The sequence below is a fragment of the Python bivittatus genome, unplaced genomic scaffold, assembly GCF_059951505.1.
Source record: "Python bivittatus isolate LINGU-HERP-01145 unplaced genomic scaffold, Pbiv_v1 ctg000850_np1212, whole genome shotgun sequence".
Lineage (NCBI taxonomy): Eukaryota > Metazoa > Chordata > Lepidosauria > Squamata > Pythonidae > Python > Python bivittatus.
Genome location: NW_028277112.1, coordinates 40,315,675 through 40,338,811, shown reverse-complemented (window position 1 = coordinate 40,338,811; position 23,137 = coordinate 40,315,675). Strand labels below are relative to the sequence as shown.

Sequence of the window (23,137 nt, the reverse complement as noted above, 5' to 3'; positions counted from 1 at the left end):
AATTTGGCCTGAACTCTTTCTAGAGGACCAAAGGAATTATATGGGCCTAATTGGGCATCAAATAATAATTGTGCTCTAACTTTATCTGAGCATACTCAGAGTGCAGCTGGGATGAATAAAGCCTCTTTAGTACAGAAAAATGAATGCAATACTGTCGCAGCTCTCTGTGAGTTTTGTAGTACATATTTTCTGGGGATTCTGTGTGTGGTTGTAGCATGGAAAACTATGCCTAGGTATTTAAGTGCTTTAACCTGCTTGATAGGATTATTTAAGGTCCAAATATATCTTTCTGCACTTTTCACAAAGACCATCACCTTGGTGTTGTAACTGATTTCCAGAGCTCTAGAAATGCAGTAATTAGCCAATGTTCACAGTGCCCTTTTTCAGACAATCAGAGTCTAGGAAAATATCATCTGCATATAATAGGACTGAAATATGTTTTTCTGCTAGTTTTGGTGGGTGATGACAGAGATTGCTCATCATGGCGACCAGTGCATTAATATAGTAGTTAAACAACAATGGCAGAAGAATGCAGACTTTGACTTCTCTATTAATAGGAATCTCATTGGTATAGCTTCCCTGGGAACTACATTTTTTATGGTAGTTTTATCATAGAGTTTATAGATTAGTAGTAACAACCTTCTGTCTATAGAAGAGTTTTGTAATTTGCACCAAAGTTTGGGCCTGGAAATCAGATTGAAAGCTGCTCTGAAGTCTATGAAAGCTGCATAGAATGAAGCCTGTTGGTTTGGAGAATTTTTCTGCCACATGTTGTAGAATTAGAGCATGGTCAAAGGTAGTCAAATAGTTAAATTCTAAATCCAATTTGTTCCTCAGCCAATATGTTCTCTGATTCCATCTAACTTCAGAAACTTAACAGCAAGGTCCTTTTCGGGAGCCTGATGGGTCAATAACTAGCTGGCAGATTCCAATCATCTTTGGAATGGCTACTAGTAAAGTAGATAATAATTGCTTAATGGTTTAACGGTTTAATGGTTAATGGTTAAAACTATTTTCCTTACAAACACCTTTTATCCAGGTAGGGATTGCAGAGATGATATATGTCATTGTTTGGCAACTAATTTTAACTAATTTTAGTATCAGAAAGCCCATCACATCATGCAACCCTTCCCCTTCCACTTTGCCCACATGTGGAAGGAAAGCTAAAACAATGTGTGAGACTTTTCAAAGGCATCAAATCTCCAGATTGCCCTCAAATCTTTTCAAAGAGATTGAAAGACACCTTATTCAACCATTTGATTTGGAATGATTCAATTAAATCTCATTTAATTTGAACCTCTACAAAGCATCACACAGCCCAATTTAACTGAGGTGGGTAACAAAAGAGGGAAATCTCAAATGCCAATTACTCACTTATTTATATCATTTATACACTTCAAAGTCTAAAAGGCATATATTCATTCACTCATCTGTTCAGCAAATCCTTTACCACGATTCCCTCAGGAACATTATTTCACTCAAGGTACTGCTGTTCCTTTGTTCCTTGTATATTTAGCATGATTAACCAAGCATGATAAACATCACCTTTCACATTCATTTTCCCATGTTCTTTAGCCTCAACAGAAATGTATTTGGATCACTGTTCCTTAATCTCATTTTGCCTACCAGCTTACATTTAAACATTTAAATTGTCAGTATTTGTAATTCTCCCCACGTCTCATTACATTCATCTATTACACTAATGCTGCCCTGATAACACCATTTTTACACAGCAAATGCTTAGGCAATCTAAGAAGGGGCAGCAACCAAAGGCCTAGAAAAGTGGAAGGAACAGAGCTATCTAGTCATATCTAAAAGGCCTGAGAAAACAGATGGGTCTTTCAACACATCTTGATTTTATCAAAATTATGATGTGAACCACCAGACACATGTCTGCAGAGAAAGGTAGCACGAGAAAATTCTGCAAAGATTGAAATAAATGCACTGAAATGCTCTACTAAGGAAAAGAAAAAGGCTTTTTTTTACTGTTTTAAGAACAAAACAGCTCTCAGGTGGGAGAAGTACAGAGGTGAGAGAAGAAGGAATTAAGAAAATACAATTGGAGGAAAAAAGATAAAGAAATACAGTAAGCAGTGTTTCTCAAAGCATGGCCCGAGGACCCCTCAGGTGTCCACAAAATCAAAATTATTTGCCAGTCTATGTTGAAAAATGATACAATATTAATGCATCAACTGTAATTTTTAATATGGTACGTATTATCGATAATTTATTTATTTAGTAAAGTTATAGGCCACCCATCTCATATGCATGTCTCTGGGTGGCTCACAATTAAAACATAATAAAAAACAGTAAAAACAACCAGCATTAAAAACAACAAAGTTTAAAGTTAATTTCCAAACTCCATGATCGAAAGCCATTAATATTTAGTTCCCAGACTGAACTTAACAGGAAATTATAATGAACTAAATGACTTGCTCACCTGCAAGATGAAATACTAGTAGAATATTGAAATTATTTTTTGTGATAGGAAAAAAGGTTTAAATAGGCATATTAAAAGAGTTTATTCTCAGGGTTATACAACATTTCAGCAAAATTAGTTTACATTTGATTTTAAACTTCTTAAATATAAAATATGTGTTCAGTTCAACAAAACTAATATAGTTTATCCTCTTTATTTTCAATTCTGTTGGTGCAAACATACTAAAGGATATATCATGTTACATGCTTAGAGTTAAGTTTGTACAAAATGCTTAAGAGTTAAACTTGTACAAAAAACAGAAGTTCTAGACTTAATTTATCCAGTAAGATAAAATTAGAAACTCAAGATGAAATAATTATTAAATACAAGGTGGATGTGGGTATGCTCATTTATAATTAAGAAATACTTTCTCTTAGGAAAACATCACACAGATCTTTATCAAAGTATATTCTAACATGTATTCGGGTAGTATTAGACAATATGCAAGATACTACTGCTACTTCATCTTCACAACATTTAAATTTGATTCCATAGTCAGAATAATTCAGAAACAAAACATGTAGTTGATTACTAGGGGGAAGTAGATTTTATTAATTATATGACTATGGCAGTGAGATGAAAAGTTACCAACCTAGTAGCTATAATACTATTAATAAACTAACAGTGCTGCTAACTCAACAACCAGGTAAAGCATAAGAATTTTACAGACAACATTGTATTACTTCTTAGTTGGTGGGATACCTACAACAGTGTATTGGCCTGCAAGGTAGACTTTTGATTAGACATCCTAAATTGCATAGAATAACATGAGCATGCTTGGGGTAAAACTGGGCTTTGGTTGAGCTTGTAGCATATTGGCCAACCTGTGCCAAAACTTAACAATTTTGTCACAGTACAGTTAGTGGAGAAGGCTGCATTTGGTGTTAGTTTGACTAAGTCTGGTAATCTAGTCTTGTCTTTCAGTAAAAGTTGTGAAAGCCTCAACTGACCAAACCATGATGGGCAGTGGAAAACAATATTTATCTAATGATTTATTTGCTAACTAGAAGTTACTCTTTTTCTGCAGCTTACATAATGTTACTTACCCTAAAAGCTAACTCATGCACATAGTTAAAAGCACACTCTGGGGTATATAATGATTGCTCTGTTTGGAAAAAAAATAAAGTTGGAATACAAAAACATACGTACAGATAATCCTCGGTTAATGATGGTAATTGGGACTGGAATTCCCATCACATTCAAGGAGACTGAATTATACTGATCTGATAACAACTGTATACAGAAAAGATCAGAATTTCCCATGTGTTTTATCATCTAAGAAGTTATAAAGTGAGTCTTATGATCCTTATAAAGGGTACAATATAACAGGACATGAAGTGTAGTTTCAATAATATCAGTCAAGTATTAGTCATGAAAGGAATGTATGAGTTCACCATGTGAAAAAATATGCATTAATATTATGCATTTTACTGAGTGTTATCTATCTAAAATTATAATTAATTTATTGTTAGAATTATAATGAATTAATTATAATTTATAATCTAGAACTGTGAAATGTTTGGCTGCCAATTATCAATCCCTACCTAATACATTTCAAACAAAGGTGTTTGTAAGGAAAATTGTGTTAACTGTTTTAAAATTATTGTCATGAAATATACAGTTTTAGTAGAACATGAAAAATAGCATAATGGGCCAAAAATATTATTATTATTATTATTATTATTTGTAAGCAGTAAGAAATGCTTATAAATTAAAAATATTAGTTCCTGAAAAAGAAAATGTTTTTTCTAAATATCACATATTTTTATTGCAGACTGAACAAATAGTTGCCTATATTTTAAAGAAGTTGATAATTTTCAGAACTTATTTTTGAATTCTTACACTATACTTTTATTATTAACATTATCTGTCTTTTTAACATTACTTTTTTCTAAAAATTTCAACCAATTTTATCAAAGAGGAAAAAAATAGCTTTTTAAAAAATTTCCAGTGCTATTAATGTTACCATTTTGAGGTCAGCAGCGAAAAAAAGTAAGAAATTCAGCAGTAAGCAAAATAAATTGCAAGTATGTGATGAGAAAAAAAAGAAGTAATACAGTTCCACATGACAGGGTCCATACTGTAGATATTGATCTCTGCAACTCATCATAGTTTTCATAGTCCTTCCTAGTAAGATTACGGAGTAGACAAGTTTACTAGCTTGAGGCATCCCATTGGCACATGCAGCTTTCCCTGCGAATAAGGACAGTGCCAGTCAGGTTTGGCATACTTTGACAAGTATGTCATAGCTGCAATCAAAGCCTACTCCAAACATGCTCATGCCATTCCATGCAGACTATGATCTCTAACCTTGCAAGCCAACATAAATCTGTTTATATCCCATCAACTAGGAGAAATATAACACATACATGTATTGATGCACTTCAAGATGCTGTAGAGATATGCTGTAATTAATGATGTCATATCACTAACTTGAATGGCATTTTGGTTTTTTCTTATTGTTTTAAAAGTCTTATCCCATTTTATTTTCTGATTATCCTTTATAGGTAAATTTGCTGAGATTTATATTTATTATTTGTAATTATACATTCCTTTCATGGAGATTAAAGTATGATTAAACAGTTAGTGCAGATCTCTGCAGAGATGTCATACATAACATGCTTAACTTCACTACCTTAAGTAGTTAGTATGAGATGCTGCAGGCAGTCCCTAAATCTATTTGGTTACAGACACATTAAATAACAGTGATATAACTGAAGGATTTATTTTTTTACATTCGTTTTTTTTTAAGTTAATTCTTATTTAGTACTTATTCACCCAAATATTGCATATAGGATTGATTATAATTATTTTTAAAGGAGAACTATCCTTTTCTCATTGGCATAAGGCTTTAATTCACCATTACTATAATGAACTATTGCTTTAATACAGTTAAGTGTATTACAGCCTATAGTGACAGATGAAAATTATACCATCTACTAGACCTACAGATGCTTCTATGAACATAATATCATACATTCAGCAATTACCTCTAACTGCTGACAACCAGATACAAAAGTATCTCCCAATTCCCCAATTCATTTGCAAGTTGTTAATTATAGTGGGGGGACTGTGGTGTAAAATTTTCAGTTTTTTTTTATGGAGATGGAAGATAAACCATAGTGGAGTTAGATTAAGAAATTAGTCTCACAAGAAAGTATATTCTGACTCTGCAGATCCAGAATAATCAAAAGAGGATTCAGAAACAGAGTAAATATAGAGAATAGAAGAGGTCGCACTGATAAAAAATAAGGAAGAAGTACAGAGGGACTTAAAATGCCAGAAAGGAAAGAGGTACAGAGAAAACATGAATTAAAATGGGAACAACAAATCTGCTCCATCTTATTGACTTTGGTTATTCTATCCACAGTCAACATCTGGATGTTCCTTACAGGCTAAACTTAAAAGATATGAACGGAGTGTCCCATGTGAGATAAAAGTTCACAAAGACCTGCCTGTCTCTGTCATGAGTGAAAATAACTATAGAAGTGGAAATAGTTCTTAGAGGGTTCTATATCTCACAGGTTAAACAACCATACCAAGCCTACCACCTACCTCCTAGAAGCAAAACTACCCTGAAGAACCAGAAGACTGTTTGTATTACATAAAACTAATTTTAATTAACCACCATCTTATAACCAAAATAAAACATGGGTAAAATATTAATCTATATAATAAAAGGGGTTTTTTTAGAAATCACAATTAATAAAGTGAAACCACACAGAAATGCAGCCAATTTATTAACAAGAGGCTTGCTTAACATATAGTATATAAGTAGATTGATGGGTAAATGTTAAAGATGTGAATAGTATTTTGAAAAATATCCCAAAATTGTTTTCGGGAACTTTTGTTACCCCAAGTGTGGAGAATAGCTAAGAGAATTATATTGAGAGACTGGAAAAGTACTACTTCTCTAGACACCAACAACTCGATTCAAGAAAGGTAAAATTTATCAATTTTTGAAAAGGCTATTTTCTCTACTAATCAGAAATTGATATAAATTTGGTAATTACAATTATAAAATGAAACATTAAACGTGCACCCCACCCCCAGGAGCAGTATTTTACTTGATCATTCTTCCTTTATTTACATATAAATTTGGTAATTACCAAATTTATATGTAAAAGTAATAGAAGTGGGAATAAGTTATGTTTGTATGTATGTGTATATTGAATTAAAAATAATAATTAAAAAAAAGAAATTGATAAAATATGTTTCCCTTTGGCACAGATTTCATAGTATTTCATAAGGCAATTTTTATGGGTAATTTGATATTTTGTAATGAAATACATATGTGGTATATTTAGGTGATTTATATTAATTTAATACACTATTTTTAGTGTTTTTATTTTATTACTTCTTTTATTTTTTATTTTCATTTGTTTTGGAAATAAAATTTAATAACAGATTATCTGTTGGTGGGATATATATTACCTTTTAAAATTATGTTATGGTTTATTATTTCTTTTTAGTGCTCTTTTTGTAAGTTTTTTTCTGTGCACCTTTTAAAAAACCGCGTATATATAGATATAGATACATAGATATATATACACACATAACACATACATACATACACATGCACTTTTTAGTCAGTTGTCTTGACTCTTCACGACTGCCTGGAAAAGTCCATGTAGTTTTCTTGGCGTCATTTTCAGAAGGGTTTGCCATTGTCTCCTTCCTAGGGCTGAGAGAGAGTGACTGGCCAAAGGTCACCCAGCTGGCTTTGTGCCTAAGGTGGAACCAGAACTCATGGCCTCCTGGTTTCTAGTCTGGTGCCTTTAACCTCTATATGTAACTGACACTCTCTCATATACAGACACAAAAAGAGGCTTGCTTACTGGAACCGAATGAGAGGGAGGAGAACTGAGAGGAAAAGCCACTCCCTTACAGCACTGCTCTGGGTGAAACTCTTTATACAAAGCACATATCCTGTCCTAGGGTTTAGCCAATGTGACCTTTTAATTGTCCTTTTCCAGAGTCAGGATGGAGGAAAGTTACTTTTTAAAATCCAAACCACATACTGTAGCCCAATATTTGATAGATATACATAATGCTATTCACAAGTGGGGGATATTTGGCAACAGGAGTATAAAGCTATCTTGCAAACTGACACCAATTAGTGGTACCAGATGTACAGATTGTAAGGGATCTGGAAACTGCTCATAATTAAATGAAGAAGACAGCTGCACTGATTTATTGTTCACAACACATTCAAGTCTCTATTCATCAAGGAAAACTACTGCTAAAACTTCCTGAGTAACTACTCAAGAATCTTCCAAAAGTGAGATGGAGCAAGGTTGCCTTAGTAGTTTCTTAGAAAGTGTTGGAAACAGATTAAAGGTAAAGAGAGTATTTCAATATGCACCGGAGACAGAGAGAGTATTTCAATACACATTGGAGACAGTATGCCAGTACAGCTGACTTTTATTTTCTTTTTAGCATTATCAACAGTTTTCCAATCCTTTTTGGTGCTGAAATTGCAGAGATCAAAGAACAGTTAAACGGAGTTTGGAAAAGGTTTGGAGAACTGAAGAAGGGATAAAGATCACAATAGTGAGGAGCAGAGGGAGATATGACAGGAAGCAGGAGTGGCCATTCTCAGGGAAGGGGGATTGGGCATATAAGACCAGTCACCATTTCTAGATATCCATCTTTATTCTGGGAGCAAGATTACCAGGTCTTTCAAGCCCTGATCTCTGACTGCTGGTTACCCCAGGTCTACCTATGATAACTTTTCCCCATCCACTGTCCATGATAGGGTTCACCTAGATGGTTTCCCCTCTGTAAATGTGCCCATCTGAAATTCAGGTCTGGCACCATCAACTGTGAGCCCAGGAGAAAGGAGATAGGGTAGCCGTTGATATGCAGGATACTTTGCTGGCAACCAGAGGCACTGTTGCACAGATAACCAAATATGAGACCTTGCTGTGGAAGTCTGATGTCAGGGACAAATGGTTTCTACCCATCCAGTAAGAACAGGCAGACTTGGTGCGCTTCAGATCCCTTCAATCAAACAATGCCATTTATCAGAAACTAGAAAGTGTGAATTCTCTGTCATAGAACCTGCCGTTTAGAATGGTATTCCCCCCAGAAATTTGTGTGACTCCCACCCTAATGATGTTCTGGAGTTTGTTCTCTGAGACCTTCATGCAGCATGGTTATGGAGTACTATTTTGTTTTGTTATATGGGATACTCTTGTCTGGAAACTCTAGTTCCTTTGTATTGTTTTTCTGTTTTAAATTGTAAGCTGCCCAGAGTAATTTTGGAGTTGGGCAGCTTCCAAATCAAATCAAATCAAATCAAATAAAAATTCACAATAAGAATTCTATTTTGGTTCATTTTATATAATTCTAATTCATTTTCTATAAGCTCTCATCCCTTTATTTCAACCATTATTCAAAATACTGAGGGCAAAATTTGAGGAATCCATTATTCTTGTTTGTGTTGGCTTCTTTATGTTGCTTTTTTAAACGGCAAACTTAGCTGAAGAAACTGATGAATTTGTTCAGAGTGAGTGTTCATTCCATTTCCCTGAACTTAAATGCCTTCCAAAAATGTGCCATAGGAAGGAAAATCTGTTGGTATGAATATCTGTAGAAAGGGAAGCAGAAAAGGGGGGTTGAGATAAGAAAGAAAGTAATGAAGTTTGTTTATGAGGGGGAGAGAACTGCTTTAAATTCTCCTATAATTTCTTGGGCCATTTCAATGAATCTAAGCCTCAGAGCTAAAATATGCATACTAAATATTAAGCAATTTTGAAGTAACAGGAAGCAAGCAAGTGTAAGAAAGTATCACATTACCCATTTAAGTTATGGAATAATGATATTTCTAATTAGATGTGAAGTACTAAGATATTTATTTCACTGTCATTCACTGCTAGCTTTTATTTTACAGTTGACTTAAGATGGCTGTTTTTTAAAATCACTGATCACCTGAATTACAATAAGAAAACAGATTTGCAATTTCTAGGTAAATTAACATCATGAAAAGAACTAGGAAGAATGAGTATTTTACAGTTCATATTCACTCAGTGCAACACTGACCAAGTTTAATAACAATGATTTAACACTTGTTTTTCTACAGAAGAGGAAGGATACCAAAAAAGTAAAATGCATATGCAATATCCCAAACAGGAATGTAAATTTCCCTACCGCAAACTAATAGTACATATGAAAATCTCCAGCATCTGATACTGTTGAACTGTAAACTAAAACAAATACTTAATAAATTTATATTTATATCTACCATCATCTTAGTTCAGATTGTAATTAATTTCACGGGACCAAACCTTGAATCTCCTTTTATTCCATGAATTCTTTTGCAATGCAAGACACAGTGATCAGTTGCCAGTGTTCTAAGACAGTCTAAACCATCCATTTCAAAGAATGTAATCAACTTGAGCTTAACTTTCCAATTTGTGTTTTAGGATGGGGATAACCTCCTCATGTTATTGTATTATAAATACAGAGGATAGGTAAAATAGCATTTTAGGGATGCCTTGTTGACCAGTCATGGAGAGGTAGTAGATTAAAATGCTGGACCAGGACATTATTTTGAACAAGAAAATAATACCAATTGGACCATCTTTCTGCAGCTCAAGTATGCCAGAAAATCACAATGTTTTACAGCTTGTAACCAGCTTTTTCCAATCTGGTGCTTTATTGGATTATGACTTCTATATCACCAGTCAATACGCTGGCAAAAGATTATGAGAGTTGTAATTCTAATACATCTGGTAAGTAGTTCAAATTTGTTGTTGTTGTTCAGTCGCTAAGTCATGTCCAACTCTTCATGACCCTGTGAACCATATTGCGCCAGGCCTTCCTGTCCTTCACTGCCTCCCAGAGTTTGTTCAATTTCATATTCATTGTTTCAGTGATTCTATCTAGCCATCTCATCCTCTGCCGCCCCCTTCTCCTTTTGCCTTCAATCTTTCCCAGCATCAGGGTCTTTTCCAAAGAGTCCTCTCTTTGCATTAGGTAGCCAAAGTATCTGAGCTTGAGCTTCAGTATCAATCCTTCTAATGAGGAGTCGGGGTTGATTTATTTTAGGATTGACTGGTTTGGCCTCCTACCGGTCCAAGGGACTCGTAAGAGTCTTAGGAGCACCACAGTTCAAAGGCATCAATTCTTCAGTGCTCAGCCTTCCTTATGGTCCAGCTCTCATAGCCATACATTACTACTGGAAAAACCATAGCTTTGACTATGCGGATCTTTGTCGGCAAGGTGATGTCTCTGCTTTTTAATATGCTGTCCAGGTTTGCCATAGCTTTCCTTCCAAGGAGCAAGCGTCTTTTAATTTCATGGCTGCAGTCTCTGTCTGTGGTGATCTTGGAGCCCAAATAAATAAGGTCTGTTACTGCTGCCATTTCTACCCCTTCTATTTGCCAGGAATAAGTAGTTCAAATTGGGGAAAGCCAATTTAAACTATGTTTTTCAATATAGTAAAATGAAATGCCTGCTTTCCCTCTCTATGCACATTTTGCAGAAGTTGTAAACTCCAAAGTAGAATGATGAGGTTGAAAGCTTTTGATGGAAGCAGCATTAAGCAACTTGATGATGTATGCCTCATTTTGTGTGTGTGTGGGTTGGTAGTAGTGCACTGCTATGTGAAAAATCTATGGCGATGTAAAAATCTATGGCTTTCCAATCTCTTTCTCTCCATACTCTATCCCTACCTTTCGTCTTATCCTTAGTTTAGTTTCAACTTCCAACCCATTGCATTACTACCTTTCTTGTCTCTTGTCACTTTTCTTAGTCCTGATATAACATACTTCTTCTTTGAAAATACTACTTTAAGATACAAATATTTTCTTAATATTTATTATTGCATTTATATCCCAACTTTCTCTTGAGTTGACAATGAGGATATTGCAGTGGCAGATACCTTCTGCTTTTAGGATCAGACATCAATGATAAAGGAACAAGCAGTCAAGAAATAGCACTTGAAGGCCTTGGAAAAGATATTCAGATGCCATACTACCTAAGATCAGAATCATGCAAGCCATAGATTTCCCTGTGGTGCTCTATAAAAGCTAAAGTTGGACTCTCAGGAAGCAGGATAGAATAAGTATTGACACTTTTGAACATTGGTGTTGGAAAAGACTCCTAAGAGTATCATGGACAGCCAAGACGACCAGCAAATGTATCACTGAACAAATCACCCAGAGTTCTCACTTGAGGCATAAATGCCCAGACTCAAATTATCCTGTGGAGTCCTTGGGGTTCTCTGAGCTTGGTTCTTTTCTTGCAAACATTTCGTTACGCCATTAGATAATATCTTCAGTGCTAGAATAGAATGGGGTTTGCTCTCTGTTTATATACTGTGGCATGCCCTGCCAGTGTTGGTGTGGGTGTGGGTGTGGATGTGGGTTTTGTTTTGTTTTATTTTTTTTCCTTCTGGTAGTTCCTTTGTTAGGGTATTGTTTACTGCTTGACTGTATGTCTGGTGATAATCTTGATGTTATTCTTTGCTTATCTGGATGATGATTGCTGGTGAGGAGATGTTCTAGTCTTTTGTTTTCCTTTCTATTGTCTCTTTTGAACAGTGTGTAGCTGTTGTTTATCTCTATGTGCCTGTTGATGGCTGCCTTGTCTGAATACCAAGCTTCCAAGAATTCCCTCACATTTTTGGATTTAGCTTGGTCTAAGATGCTGACATTTTCAGTTCAACTGGGAATAACACCAAGAGAATAACACCAAGATTATCACCAGACATACAATCAAGCAGTAAACAATATCCTAACCAAGGAACTACCAGATGTGATGGACTGGAGTGGTGGGAGGGGAGTAAAGAATGTGCTCTCATCTCCAGAGGAGCGAGGAAGAGATAAGCGGAGGAGACTGGCACCTCCCTAAGAAATTTCATCGGTGTGAACTGGCTGAGCCTGGGAACTGGTTTCATTCTGGGAAGATTCTTGTTAAGGGGTTGTAGCTAATAAACCTTGCTGGATTGATTCTGCATGGTCTCCTGGAGTTCCTTGGGCTAGGCCCGACACCAGAGGGGGAAAAAATAAAACAAAATAAAACCCCCACCCCCACCAACATTGGCAGGGCATGCCACAGTATGTAAACAGAGAGCACATTCTATTCTAGCACTGAAGATGTTACCTAGCCAGATAACAAAATGTTTACAAGAAAACAACCAATCTCAGAGAACCCCAAGGACTCCACAGTTCAACCCTGAGCTACACATATTCACTTCTATTGGTATCAAATTATCCTATTTCAGACATCTTATGTGAAGACCTAGCTCTCTGGAGTAGACTCTAATGCTGGAAAAGATGGAAAGAAAGAAAAGAAGAGGATGACCAGCAGCAAGATGGATGGACTCAGTTAAAGTGGTGATGAATGCACTACAGGAAGACTTGAAGGACCAGGTTAGGGACAGATCATCATGGAGAAAATCAATCTATGTGGTCACTAAGATATGACACCAATTTGATGGCACATAATCAATTAATTTGTTCTTGAGAGTCTGAGCTGACATACATTAAGGACACCACTTTTTATTCCCCAAACAGCCCATAAGGTAGGCTGGGCAGAGAGACTGTGGCTGGCTCCAAGTAAGCTCCAAATCAAATGTGGATTTGAATTTCGTTGTCTCAGTTCATAACTTTAACTACTATACTTCACTGATTTTACAAAACATTCTTTTAAACTACCATCATAAAATTGACACTCATACTTATGCATAGAAATAATGTTCCTGGTACTTGTCAGAACCACCACAACTGGAAATGAAGCTAGATCATTTTAGATCTTAGATTTACCATCTTCATTTGGAGAGGGAGAGGAGTTAGATAGTCATATTGTATTATACAGTTGTGAATTTGAACTACATAGCTAATATCGCCATACCTGCTAACATGTCAGGACTTTATTTATTGCTTTCCTCACTCCCCATCTTCTGTATACATGCTGCCTCTTAAGCTGTAAAGGGATAGTGCTAAACCAGACATTAGTAACTGAAGTGCTATGTTGCTGTGGGACTAGTCTTCCTTCAAACCCAAATAAAAAAATGTCCAGATAACGAATGAGAACTAACTGGAGTGAAGTAGTGTTTGTCACTGTGAAAGCACTCTATCTTTAAACCAAACCAAGAATATGTCCACATAATGAGTGAAGGTTAGCTCCTCTAGACTCAGTCCTGAATCAGACAGACATTTTTCCAGATTATTTACTGAGAGCCTTAACTGAATTTTGGAAAAAATCTGTCACCTTCACTAGTACTGCAACTGGTATTCAGTAGTAAGGAGCAACAGAATGTTGCATTAATTGCTTTTAGGTCACACCTATGCCCTCTTTTCCAACATAGTAGATAAGGTGACAGAGCATTGGGATTATACATGTATATTTCCTAGCTACTTATTGTCTGAAAACATTCTGCCTACCAATTTACTGAAACTGCCATTCACAATAAATGACAAATTGCATTGCAATAAAAAAATACACTAAAAAAGTAATTCTGTATTTACTGATCTGTTTGTCAGTTTGTTGTTGACTTGGACTAAGAGCTTATTAGCATTCAACATTTTAAACTCTTTGATTTTATGCATTTGTCCTATAGTTGACAGTACCTCTGTGCCTCCTTAAGTCCCATCATGGAACATTGAGAAGTTACATGTTTCTCAAAAGAATCTTCCTTTTCTGGATGACTTTATAAATCCCTTGTCCTCCTCAGAACATGAGAAAGTAAATGTACTTTCACAATGCTTTTAGTTGGTTTTGTTTAGATATAGTTGAACAGTACAGTTTTCAAAATGAATTACAGGTAGTCCTCACTTAATGACAGTAATTGGGACTAGAATTTCTGTCGCTAAGCAATGTGATTGTAAAGAGGGACATCACGTGACCGCATCACTTAGCGATAGCAATCCCAGCAGTCCCCATTGCTGTCATTAAGCGAGGATTGCAGGTCATGAAGTGAGGACCCTCTCACAACTTCCTGCTGGCTTCCCACAAGCAAAGTCAATGGGGAAGCCAGCAGGGAAGGTTGCAAGCTGCTTCTGTAAATTGTTCCCACTCCCACCACTTTTTCTGAGGAACCCAGCGAAGTCGAGGTGGGAAGCTGGCAGGAAGGTCACAAATGGCAATCATGTGACCACGGGATGCTGCAACTGTTGTATTTGTCAAGTGCCTAGATTGCGATCATGTGACCACAGGGGTGCTGGGATGGCCTGAATTTTGAGGGCCAGTCCTAAGTTGTGATGGAATGGGCTTATGAAGGCCAGGCTCAGGGAGATAAGCATGTTCTTAGCCCCCAACAGGAGCGTGGGAAGTTCAAGAAGATGAGGCTGGCACCTCCCTAAAGAATTCACGGTGTTGTGGCTGGCTGGCTTGGGAACTAGGGTTCAGTCTGGTGAGATTTCTGTCTTGAGGCTGAAGCTAATAAACGCAACAGAACTGTATTTGCATTGTCTCTTGGAGTTCTTCAGGCTGAACCTGACATCAATCTCACCAGACTCAACCTTAGTTCCCAAGCCAGCCAGCCACAACACCATGAATTCCTTAGGGAGGTGCCAGCCTCATCATCTTGAACTTCCCACACTCCTGTTGGGGGCTAAGAACACGCTTATCTCCCTGAGCCTGGCCTTCATAAGTCCATTCCATCACATTACCACTTATTCATTGTCGTCATAACTTTGAACGGTTGCTGAATGAGTGGTCATTAATCAAGGACTACCTGTACTATTTGAGTTTTTTTTAAACTGCCTACAACACCTCAACAGTTTAACATTTTTCAAAATGAAATGCTTTCCTGGATATTCCTTGACTGAATGGAAAACAATCCCAACTACCCAAACTCCAGGTTCAGGCACCTAATAGTCAACAGACAGATAAGTAGATATGCAGATATAGATGTAGAGACCTAGCCAATCCCAATCTGCCCCCCCCCTCCCATGCTGACTCCATCATATATGAATACAGCAGATCAATCCAGCTAGGGAGTGCTTTTTCTTGTGCACACGTTGAAGGCACCCACCAAGCACATCTGTTCCTTTCCCAGAGATGTCTGCTTCTTTACTCCCAGTGAAAATGGGGATTATCTGGGAGTAGAATTCTACAGCAGGACAATCTTCTCAAACATTAAGCCTTATAGTTCCTGGCATATCCAGGTGCTGGCAAAAGGCTTTTTTGCCACTTCTTTCTCTTACTATTTTTGGGATAATCATAGAGAGAGAGCAAGAGAAATACACGGACCCTTAAGTTTCTAGAGAGTAAGGAAGATGACCTTGATGGAGATATGCAGAAACTGTAGCCTAGGCAAAAGGGGCTAAAGCATTTTTTAAGTCCAGAACATCCAGATATCATTCCAAAGCAGCTCAGACAGCTCCCTAATTCATTGTAGTGAAAGAAGATGGAGGAGGTACTGTACAGCACAATCAAACTTGCAAGAATCTGTTATTATAGCCAATCTCAATAATAGTAGATTTCATCTTCCTGTGGAATTGATTTCTTAGACTGGTCTACCTGATAGCTTGAAACTTAATGTGTATCCCTAGCCATATCAATGATCATAGCAAAAACATGGAGCCAACATACAGTGTTTTATAGAACCTCATGACTCTTACAAGTGATAGCTCCAAAAGCACCATTAAATTAGATATCATACGAGAATTAACTTGCACAAAAACAAATATTGGTTCATGTCCTTGAATTTCTACTTAAATCAAGCACTGCAAATAGTCTTTTTTTTTAAAATGGTGGAAAAACTGACAGGTTCAAAGAGTACAGTGACAGTTTGACTTTTACAAACAAGTATTATATGTGATTTCACACCAAGACTTCTCCTCTCCTCAGAACTCACTTTTGGAGGTGCTAAAATGTGCACTAGGAAAAGAAGCAGTATAGAGGTCCTGTCCCATAAGCATAAAATATGTAACAGCACAATTAACAAGAGTTTAGAAAGTGCTTAAGTTTAGACAGACTTACTCTAGTTCTTCCCCAGAGTCCAAGTGAGATTTGAAAACTATACCATAATTCTAAATGTGATTTGTTTGAAAAATAATTAACTGATTTTATACATCTCTAAATTAAATGCCAGGAGTTCACCTGGATTTGTTTTGTAGCACACACACCTAGGATTTCAGCCTTAACACTTACAGATTAAGAGATTGGGTGCGTGGGGGGATTGTTAATTTACTGCTACTGATGAAACAATAGCAATTGCAAAACAGGCATTGAATTACAAAAGGAGAATGTAAACTCAAATAGATGCTAGTTAAAATCATTCTAGGCATGCTTGAATGCTTGAAATTTCTTGAATAAAGTCAGTCAGAATGGATATTGGTACCATATTGTACCATTACCATCACACATACCAGGGATGCAGAAGCAAGAATCAGGAACAACAGAACATCAAACTACATAAAACAGAGATCTACGATATAATCTTCTGATTCTTTAGAGCATTTGAAAACAATACAAAGGAAGCAGGAGAACATCAGACTGAAACAATGCTACGTCATGCTAATTTGGCTGTGCTCCCAAATCACACACACATTAAATCTCCTAGAATTACATACTACTTGGAAGGAACTAGAGCTTTAATCAAACTGTGCCTTTCCATCTAACCACTATATATAGATGTATTGCTATGTAACTGAAATTATTCTGTAGAATTTATTTCTGCCCTCTACCAGGCCAAGGCACCTATGAGTGTTACTCATCATGGCAAGAATAGACAGTGGTAATGATTTTGTACTTTCAGAGCTAAGAGACAGCAATCATTTCCCTTGTCTCTGAATACTCAATGTAATTTGACACCAGTAACACCCAACATTGACTTGGCATTCAGTCCACAACTTCTATCTCAGGACTGACTTTGAACTATAAATCTCTTGGTCTGAGCAACTGACCTAATTTTTGGACTTTCTGCCTCTTCCTGATTTGTAACAACCTGCCCAATGCTGGAGAACCAAAACAACTGAACACTCTTTTATGCCATTTTGATGGTCCTTATAAAACTCTTGCCCAGCTATAGATTTTGGATTTTCCCCCAGAGAGCAAAATAACAGCTCTTTAATGATTGCTTCTTATTCTCTGTGAAGGAATCTACGCCACATTAGTCTTCACTCAAATAACACCCCTTTCTGTAAAGTTAACCCCTTTCAACATTCTTGTTGATCAGGAGAGCAACTAATGACTCCTTTTAAACAGTTCTGATATTCTTATTTTCTTCAAACTGCCACAATCTGGATTAGAAACTGTATACCCAGCTTTAAACCTTTATATTAAAAATATTCTTACACTTCAGCTTCATTAACACTCTTACTAGCCTGAGACCTAGAACTTTTTTTTTTTACAATTATGGACATTTCACAACATAAGCAGAGAGAAAGTTAAGTGGGTTTTGAGCTGAGCTTATAAAACTGTTCTTCTGAAAGCAAAACAATTATTAAAACATACTCTAGTTTACAATGTTTCAGGAAAAAAGTTTCTAGGATAGAACAAGGGAGGTAAACTAATGTTTCAGATGACAAATATGGTTCCTACAGGATATATTGAATATATTAGAACTGAGAGTAAATTATGCCTTATCATACAAACGAGGCAACATCATAATCAGTCATAGAATTTTATCATTTCTCCGAATGACTTCCCAATTCTTGTCAAAATATATCCTACTCCAAAGTGTACTTTTTAAAAAAGCATTTAAAATAATATGTGACTTGAAAATATAATTATGTGCACACTTATTCTCCACACATCCTTTTTGTTGACATTTTAATATGCCTGTCTGTCAACTATTTGTATAGGGTTTTCTTTCCAATCAGACGCATAACAGGCATTAGTTTTTGCATACTTAATATCCCTTCATTTACAGAATATTGCAGCTTTTATATGGTGTATTAGAACTATTATTTCAAGGTCTACTGAAATACTGATTTTTTCATGATATTCATTTATACTGCTTTATTTGACAAATAGGTTTACAACTAAATATTTATTTACCATTAGCCAAAATTATGATACCCTACCATCTGTTTATATCAGAACCAAGTTGTTTCTCCAGATTTTGGTTGTCATGGCATCCATTTCATATCAAGTCCCCCTCCTCAGCTTTCTACATACTGATTGCTATCTAGCTCAACCTGTTGCTGTTTTACTTGGTGCTTTCAAAATCAAGCACACGTCTTCAGACAAATCCAAACATACATTATAGAGAACTAGAAAACTATTAAGAAAAAAGGGAGGAAAGATCTTGAACATTTTAAAATAATGCTCTAAGTAAATTTAATAAACTTTGCAAAGCTACTATTCAACTGACATTACTACCCTTCTGCTTGAATTTCACATGTTTCTTCACTAGCTAAGATTTTATATAGTTCTCATCTTCAGAGTTGAGCCACTGTTACTAATTACTGCATGGATTATGAACCTAATTATCTGAAAATGCTCTAATAAATTATCTATTATTCTCCAACAATGCATACAGAATTGAAGAAACAAAATACTAATCCTCCCTACCTCCAAATGCTTTAGAAAGCCAACAGAAAATTACAGACAGAATAATACATCATTTACCAAGTTACAGAAAAATGAACAGCAGTCCAGAAGGTAATCACCAAGTTGTTTGGTTAAAGCAATTGTCAACTGTCTATATAGCCCAAGAACTATTCAGTGAATGAGGTAAGCAGATGTATCCATGTTTGTCAAGATAAGTAGGTATTAGTAACAGGTGGATTTCACTGCTCTGTACTATATTCTGATTTAGCATTAAGGATATATCTTCATTAAAAACAAGCTTTCTTTATCAGCCAGAACTTCTGTCTTGTAAGCTCTGAAGAACATCCATCATTTCTACCAGCACGTGTAACATTCATTATCACCTATACAGTATTACAGTCAACAGAGAGGGAAAGTTTACACTAGAGAGAAATGTGTTGTAGTGGTATAATGGCTGGCATTTAGCCAATACATTGAAAGCAATAAAGACAAACACATTATCACTTAAAATAGGTCAAAGGAAGCAATATTAGCTCCATAATCCTCGAGAAAATGACGGCATTATATTCAGTTAGCTATTCACTGTCTAGCCCTTATACTGAAAGAATCCTATGCAACAGAGGGTTCGAGAAATGATCCTGCTTCTATCTGTTGTAAACTATTTAGATGGGGGGGGGGGGTCTGCCCACAGAAACCTGGCGAACATCAGGCCCAGTTTCCAAGAATTCCCTGAACCTCAGTGCCATCATCCTTTGGTAGGAGGGGAAAAAAAATCGCCGAGTGAGAGCCATTCACCCGAGAGCGCGCGCGTAGCCTATGGTTATTAAGTCTATTGCACATGAACACACACTACGCGCTTTGATCTTGCGAACATCAGCAGCCCAACTCCCTTCCACGCCCCGTCAGACTAAGGTGCCAATTCTCTAAGAGCGATCGATCGACCTGACCACTCGACGCTTGTTCCCCAGAGACACAGGCAGGTCCATTGATAGAAATGCCTCCAAGCCAGAAGTTGACACGCGCCACAAAGGGCGCCAAAGCCAACAAGAAGGAGGGAGGAACGGCGCAAACCGCTTGAGAAGGGGCTTACCGGGGGCTGTTGCGAGGGCAGTCCAGAACGTTTGGTGGAGCCCTGCTTGGAACTTAACCTCTTCCACGACTCCGCAAACCTCCCCCGACTGGCACTCCGACTCCTTCGCCTGCCAAGTTCTTCCTTGTCGGAGCAGCCTTTCTCCGCCTCGCTGGGACTCCGCCACTTCTTCCCCATCTTCGTGGCGGACGGAGACAGTAAGAAATAAGTTGAGGCTTTTCCTCAGGGAGAAACAACCCTCGTCTCACTGAAGACGAGCGGGTGTCCGGCGTTACACCAGGGCTCTTCTCCTCGCCCTTTCTTGGCGTTACAGGCAGCCGGCTGGCGCGCGCGCGCTCCTGGTCTTGCCGGCACGCCCGCTCCCCCGCGGGGGCTGCGACTGCGAAGCTGGAGCTCTCCGTCGCTCTAGTTCAGAGCCACGGCGGACTCGAGGAATAGCTCCTGCGTCGCCCTTTTCCTCGACGCCTCTGGCGCTAAGTGGTTTTCCGACATCATGTTGCCAAGATACCTGGGAAAGGAGGAAGCCGCCTTTTGTTTTTTGCACCTCCAGTTATTTTTTTATTCAGGTGTGCCGAAGGGAAGATCGCGCGGCAGATGCAACAAAACAGCACACCTTGCCGCCCCCCAGGGAGGAAACTGCTCTCGACAGATCAGGAAGCGGCGCATGTCACTTACAAGAAAGCAGATCAAGAATCGTCAGAAGCTAAACGCGTCCTTTTGACACTTTCCTGAAGGCGAGGCCGGACAAGTGATTAGCATTCCCTGTCAAACAAATTTATTTCTCTGAGAACTGGTACTGAACCTCAAAGTCTAGAGGGTTGGGTATAATCTTTACAATTTGGGCTCAATCTTTTGGACTCTTGTGTTCGCTGGACATTCTCATCCATGCTTAACCCAAGTTCGGTGCACACAACATATTTACCTCAGGGACTAGAATCACACAAAACTTAGCCTGTTGTGCAAACTCTGCCTAAGTGACATACAGAGTCTTTATGGAGTTGATTGGCCTTCTAAATTTCACAAATAAAACAAATATAACTATGAACTTGTCCTGTGGGCATTTATGTGGTGAAGAAATGAGATGTCAGTTCCAATAGAAGAGAATATATGTGGCTCAGGGTTGAACTGTGGAGTCCTTGGTGCTCTCTGAGCTTGGTTGTTTGCTTGCAGACATTTCATTACCCAGCTGGGTAACATCAGCAGTGTTATTAAGAGTGGGGTTTGCACCTTGTTTACATACAGTAGCTTGCCCTGATGGTTTTGGTGGGAGTGTGGTTTTCTCCTTGGTAGTTCCTTGATTAGACCATTTTTTAAAAAAAAAATTGCTTGGTTGTTTGTCTGATGTTAATCCCTGCTTAACTGGATGTTGGCTGCTGGAGAGGATGTGTTCTGGTCTTTTTGTTTCCTTCTTAGCTTTTTTTTAATTGTCCTTTTCAGTGGTGTGTAAATGTGGTTTATCTCTATGTGTCTGTTGATGGCTGCTTTGCCTGAATTCCAAGCTTCCAGGAATTCCCTAGCATTTTTGGATTTGTCTTGGTCTAACAGTTTCCCAACTGAAACTGTGGTTGAGTCTGTCCATGTGTTGTGAGATTAAGGAGTTTTCATTGCATCTTCTGCTTGTCTGTCCTACATAGTAGCTGCTACAGTCCTTATACTGTAAGGATGATTCCTCTTATACTGTTGTAGATGATTCCTCTTATTTCTTCTTGGGCTACTGGCTCTTTTGGTTTGCTTAAGATGTTTTGGTTTGTGTGCTAGAGTGATGCCACGAGGTTATAATAATCCCTTGGTGGTTTCTGAGATGTTTTTGATGTATGGTTGTGTTATCCTTTTCAGAGTTTGTGCTGTAGTGGGAGACATCAGTACAATAAACAGGTTGCCTTACCATTGGGGTAGAGAAAATGGGCTGGGGGGAGTGCAAAGCCTCTTAAATTGTCGATACATGACTAAACTTGCATGCCATACTGTACCACAGACTAGTTGACCACATTTTAGCTTAACATATGGTACAAACCCAAGCTATGTGGTTAATTTATGGTTCAGTATGTTATACAAACCCAGAAAATTAGAATGAGAAAATCATGGGTATGTTAATAATATAAATAAGTATTCCAGGCATTTGGATTAATTCAGTAAACTTTAGCTTAGTTCATGACAATTTAATTATGTTGTGTGAACAAAGCCAGTATGGATGGGCTTTCTTTCATGCCTTCTTGGGAGATTGCTGGAGGCATCGGGATGGCCTTCTATGGAAAATAGAATGTTGTATTATGGGAAAATTTTATTTATTTTATTTATTTATATTTCAAATTTAGACACTGCCCATCTCACGAGGAAGTGACTCTGGGTAGTTTACAATAAAAACAACAAATATTAGTTAAAATACAATAACAACAGTATAAAAATACAATAAAACCAAACACATACATAAATAATAATATATTCTGTGAAATTCTGTGTTAAAGGAAAAAAGTTCCCTAAAGACTATGTTCATATGATACAACAAACTGAATCTGGCACTACTGCAGCATCAAATGAATAAAGAAACTCAGTTTCTAGTTAAATTAGAAGCAGCCAACTTGTTGAGTATCCCAGACACCCAATTTCCATCCATCCATCCATCCATCCATCCATCCATCCATCCATCTATCTATCTTGGTGTGAACAGAATCAGAACCACTGGGAGGGGTGGAGGAGTGAAAATAAAAGATAAAACCATCACAGAGGCTCCATTTTGTAGGGCCTCCTTTTTTTGTGCTGGAGGCCAGAAGAGAGGACTAGCTTTTGGTTAACCATCTCTTCATATCAGATAATATTGGGATGCCATGGCTAAGATGAGATACCCAGCAACAAATTTTGGGTACCATGTGAAAGGAGTAAGTCATTTAAGATCAGATTAATCTGGCCACTATAGGGCTTTTTCTCCCCTAAACAAAAAACAGAAGCTGCCAGTTGCAAAAGTAGCTGGAATGCCTACTAAGATGACTGTTTTGAATTTAATGGGCTTGTCCTTTGTTGCCTCTTCATCTGGCTTCAAATAATTGGTTAAGTTACTCATGAGTTGTGCCAGATTCAGTTTGTTATGTCATGTAAACAAGCTATAATGTCGACCTTGG

The 23,137-nt window shown here is 37.3% G+C and overlaps 1 protein-coding gene across 1 annotated transcript in view; it reads right to left on the bottom strand.

The window, feature by feature from the left end:
* LOC148213819 (transient receptor potential cation channel subfamily M member 3-like) overlaps window positions 1–20,198 on the bottom strand; it is a 246,411-nt gene extending 226,213 nt beyond the window's left edge. The window contains exon 1 of the mRNA XM_088130502.1: window positions 20,022–20,198. Coding sequence (XP_087986628.1) covers window positions 20,022–20,198 — 177 coding nt within the window. The remainder of the gene's footprint in view (window positions 1–20,021) is intronic.
* Between the last annotated feature and the right edge of the window lie 2,939 nt (window positions 20,199–23,137).